Raw genomic sequence first — 4,985 nt, forward strand, 5'->3', positions numbered from 1 at the left:
TTAATTAATTATTAGTAGTATTACTACTTACTATTAGTAAAGTAAGTTAGTACTACTACTAGTATACTATAGTATAATTAGTTCGTTGTAGTAGTATAGTATATATATATATATATATATATATATATATATACACTGTATAAATAGTATTTGGACTTTCTCTGATTGTCTTGAGTGAGTGATAATTTACATAGCATATATCTATATTGATGTCCTTATTTAGATGATAATACTTATGGATAATACTAGAATTATCTACTTATCTTTATTTTAGTAATAGTATATGTTCTATATGAATCATAATACTGCATATAAAAAATTGTTGTATTTTTGGCTGAGATTTTCCAATATGGATGGTGTTGTATGTTCATAAGTGTGGTTTTATATTTTTTGCAGAAATAAATGGATATTGTGCATTTTGTTTGAAATGCAGTATTATGAATTAATGTGGATGATAATGTATGAATACTGCATTTTTCTGTATACATGGATGGATGTATTTCAGATGGATGTTAAGAGGAGCACTGGAATTCCCCGCAGTTTTATGGTTCCAGTAGATGGTCCAGAACACAAGGGAGCACTGCTGACAAGCACTGGAGAATATGCTGTTCCACTCATTGATCAGTGAGTGTTTTTAATACAATAAGTAATTTCTGACACTGTATTGCACTTGTAAGATAGATAAAAACTGTTTTAGTCTCTTCTATATTTTGATATTGTACTTGTTTTAACATTTTATTTATTTTTTACTAATTGTTATCAGAGTGAAGAGTTGAGAACTACCAGAAAGCTAAATGTATTTGAAGTACTTAATGCTACTGTGGTGAAGTTTATTTTCTTGGATTTTTTTGGTTATACAGAATTAAAAGTAATTGTAGTTTGTTAGTGCTGGACATAAAAAGTAATCCTAAAAATGAAGGTGCTGTTGGCAGCCCCTTTCCACTATTTTTGAGATGTAGCACATGAATTGTTTGTCCATGCTGTGAGGAGCATTTTCACTTTTTGTTGAAATTAATTTAGCCTGTTCCTCACAAAATCTTGTGACACCAGACACACTGATAAAAAACTCTATACACATATTAATATCTAGATGGCTTTATATGGATGGTGGTATTATGTTTTTTGGTTATACATCTCAATGTCTTTGTATGGATCTTTGTGTTTTTATGTTCTTTTATGGATGGTTATATGTCTAATGACCTACAAATATCATCATGTGGATAATATCATACATTGTGTATGCATTACTGGTTTATAAGGACTTTGTGAAGGTAATGTGTATGTAGTACATAGGTGTTTGCTAACTTTGATGTTTATGATGATAACAATGGTAATATTTTCTCCAGACATATTTTGATAGCCAAGGGTTATTTTATGTACGAGTTTATAGAATCACTTTAAAGGTATTAAAACTAAAATGAGCTAACAGTAAAACTATCTCATTTCTTTACAGTCAGGCATACAAAGAAGTAAAAAAGGAGAAGCCTCCATTTCTGAAGGAACCAGAGCCAGAACCAGATCCAGAACCTCAGATCCCTGAGGAGCTTCAGTGTATGATTTGTCGAGACTTACTTCAAGATGCTGTCCTCATCCATTGCTGTGGAAATAGCTTCTGTGATGAATGTTAGCATCATTTTACAATTTAAGTATTAAGTATTAAGTTGTTAAAATTTAAAAAGTAAATTTACTTGTATAATGTTTAATAGCATGGTTTGTTGATGTTTGGATCTACAAAAAATAATTATATTACAGTTTGAAAGTTTAAAAAAGATTGAACTCGGTTATAAATAGAAACGTAATTCTGTAAATGTTAATGCGAACATCTGCAGTGCAATAATGTATCTTATCAGTAAGAATAGTACAGTCAAACATCACTAACATGAATAAACTCACTTCTTTAAATGGAACTTGCTTCAGCCTACTGTAGATTTATTTTATTATATATTATAAACCATAGTCGTGAGAAAAAGAAAGGTCTACACCTCCAAAAAATTTTCTTACCAAAAATTATCACAGAAAATCTAAAACAAAATCGTGAATGATATAAGAGTATTGTACAAGGTTCAGTAGTGCAGCCTATATTCTAAGCCATGAAGAATTTAGTGGGGTATTATGTGGTGACAACAAAGACATTAAAAAACGTTAACGTAAAAGTTGAGACATATTGTGTGAAGTTTTGGCTTATAATGTAGCACTAGTGTATTTAGAATTTATTTTTATACAATGAGTGTCAATAAATTTTTTTTGTAGTCATTTGTGGAGAACTTGCTCAAGTACAAATAATATTGCTGTAGTTTGTGTTAAGTATTGAATATGTATTTTAGTGGTTAGTAGTACAGTCTGCAAAAATTTGAGTTAAGAATAAAATAGGTACAACAAAGGAATATAAAGAGTTTTTTTTTGGGTAAGGAAATTTGTACCAGGAATTGCATTAAGAATAATAATTGTAATTTCAACCACCTTTTAAAATTTTGTACTTTATTATTTTTTGATTAATATATTATACTTGTTTTTATGTACTGACAAAATGATGTTCTTGGTTTTTGAACTTAAGATTTAGTTTTCTTATATATTGCTTAAAGTTTTTAAAATTATTTTTAGTAAGACATTACCATCACGACCCTATATATATCTAAAGCTGATTAAAAGCTGTTATAAAAATTATATATTATTGGGAAGTTCTTTGTTAAATACTTCTTTGGGAAACCTTATGTGTTTGATTTGTTTTAGAGATTGGGAAAATATTAAATCCAAACTTGTGTGATTCTTACAGGTGTTCGTCAGGCACTTCTAGACTCTGAAACTCATGAGTGTCCAATGTGCCATGAAACTAATATTTCTCCCGACACCCTTATTCCAAATCGCTTTTTACGTACAGCTGTCCTGAATTTCAAAAATGAAACTGGCTACACCAGGGTAAAAAAACTAGTTCAAAAGTTAGCTGAAGCTTCCAAGTGTACTCCTACAGGTTCACCAGCTCGTGACCAGCATCTCGGGAAAAATTCTGCAGTCAGTTCACCTGTCCGAGATCAGTCAATTGGAAAAAATTCACCATCTCATGACCAACTTTTGGGGAAAGCCCTGATTGGCTCACCTGCTCGTGACCATTTAGGGAAAAACATATGCATGGATTTACCACCTTGTGATGAAACTGTAATGAAAACAGTGATAAACTCACCATCTCATGAACAACCTGTGGAGAAAACACATACAAATTCACCAGCTCGTGACCAACTCTCAGGGAAAAAAGTGATTAGTTCACCAATTCATGAACAGTATATTGGAAAAAACACTCATGTTGATGTAAAATCTCATGATTCAGAAATAAAGGCAGTGAATACTTCAGCTTCTCTTGACCAATCTCTAAAGAAAAACACATCTGTAGATTCTTCAGTTTCAAACCAATTTGTTGGCACTGCTGGTTCTTCAGCCTCCCCATTGCATGAACAGGACCAAGAGGATCATGCAGCTTCCACTTCTATAAGCCATACAATAGGACAACTACCATCAAAAACCTGTGATTCTTCAATTAGTCATGAGCAGCCAATAGAAAAACGATTAGAAATAACATCTGTGATAAAGGAAGGCCAAACAAAAGAACTTGTTCAGGTGAAACAAGAAACTTCAGGAGTGAACCAAGATTCTCCTCAAATATCAAAGGACCCTTTCTATGTAAAAGAAGTTCCTCAACTGAAGCCAGAGCTCATCCATTTGAAACAAAACACAGTTCAAGTGAGACAAGAAGCTTCTCTTGTTAGACAGGGATCAGCTGTAGTAAGACAGGAACCCCTGTATGGTAGAAAAGGACCTGAAGTAAAACAGGAACCATTTCCACATCACCCAATTCAGGATCCACCTACTGCAAAATTACAGTATGTGGTTATATTTCCTAATTTGAACTTATTTTTAATTTTAAAATGCGGATTATTAATTAGATGTAATTTGAATTAAACATTTTCATATTTTGGGTTTTGATGATGCATTCATTTTTCTTATGATCCATATTTTGTTTCTTGTGGATGTTTTGTTTTTCTTTACTTTAATTAGGTTGGTGTGGTGTACTGAAGAACTCCATTGTTTGGCAAAGCTATGTGTTTTTTTTTAATCTGTAGGATTGTTAAGCTCTTATGTGTGACAAAGTAATTGGAAATTTTGTTTAGGTAACCATAATGAGTTGCTAGCTATTCTCTTATTTCTTTAGATAATCAAATATTAAAGTATTCTTTGTGAGGCACTGATTAGTTTAAAGGTAAATGTCTTTGAGCTGTATATGGTTTTATACTTTTTTAGATATCTTACACACATTTTGCTGCTGGAAAAACTAATTCTATATTACAGTAACAAGTTACTTTTCTGCTTACTGTGATGTGAACATTACTTTTAAAAATGCTTGTGATTAATATGAAACTTCTAGACAGAAAGAAAATATTTGTATTAGAAATGGTCCTTAAGAATATTAAATCTTGACCTCACAGTCTGTGCTACTGAATTTATGGATATTGTACAGTTTTATTTTTAAACATACTTAAATTTAGTGTATTTTAGTAACTGTTGTCAGTTAAACTAGCAAATGAGGAGAATAATATCAAGTAATTGTATTTAGAACTTTCACCTACTCCTACAAATATTTCTGTACATAAAAGTGTTTTAAATTCACTATTACAGAGTACATGTTAATGTTTTTTCTGCTACTTTTTAACTCATTTAAAATAGGTAAATGAAACAAACATCAGAGGTTCATGCTTGTGAATCTGACTGACATTAGCTAGGTCACCATAATTTCTTTTGTAGCCAATATTTTAACCCAGAAGTATTTTGTTTAGCCATAATTCTTTATCTCTAGTCACAATATACATCAATCTAAACCTGCACAGAGAAGAACATGGGTCGAGCAAAAATCTTCACCCGAAAATGATTTTCAGCTACTCTTGTAGATTATTATTTTATTTTGAAATATATGGTAATAGAGAGAGAGAGAGAGAAGT

The 4,985-nt window shown here is 31.3% G+C and overlaps 1 protein-coding gene across 2 annotated transcripts in view; it reads left to right on the plus strand.

Annotated features, from left to right (window-relative positions):
* The window catches only part of LOC106467317 (E3 ubiquitin-protein ligase RBBP6-like), a 79,394-nt gene that overhangs the window by 58,121 nt on the left and 16,288 nt on the right, over positions 1-4,985 (plus strand). For both annotated transcript variants that reach the window (XM_013927665.2, XM_022396136.1), the window contains exons 8-10: positions 506-624; positions 1,454-1,623; positions 2,774-3,872. In XM_013927665.2, the coding sequence (XP_013783119.1) occupies positions 506-624; positions 1,454-1,623; positions 2,774-3,872 (1,388 nt within the window). The remainder of the gene's footprint in view (positions 1-505; positions 625-1,453; positions 1,624-2,773; positions 3,873-4,985) is intronic.

This window comes from Limulus polyphemus, unplaced genomic scaffold (assembly GCF_000517525.1).
Source record: "Limulus polyphemus unplaced genomic scaffold, Limulus_polyphemus-2.1.2 Scaffold79, whole genome shotgun sequence".
In the NCBI taxonomy this organism is placed as follows: domain Eukaryota; kingdom Metazoa; phylum Arthropoda; class Merostomata; order Xiphosura; family Limulidae; genus Limulus; species Limulus polyphemus.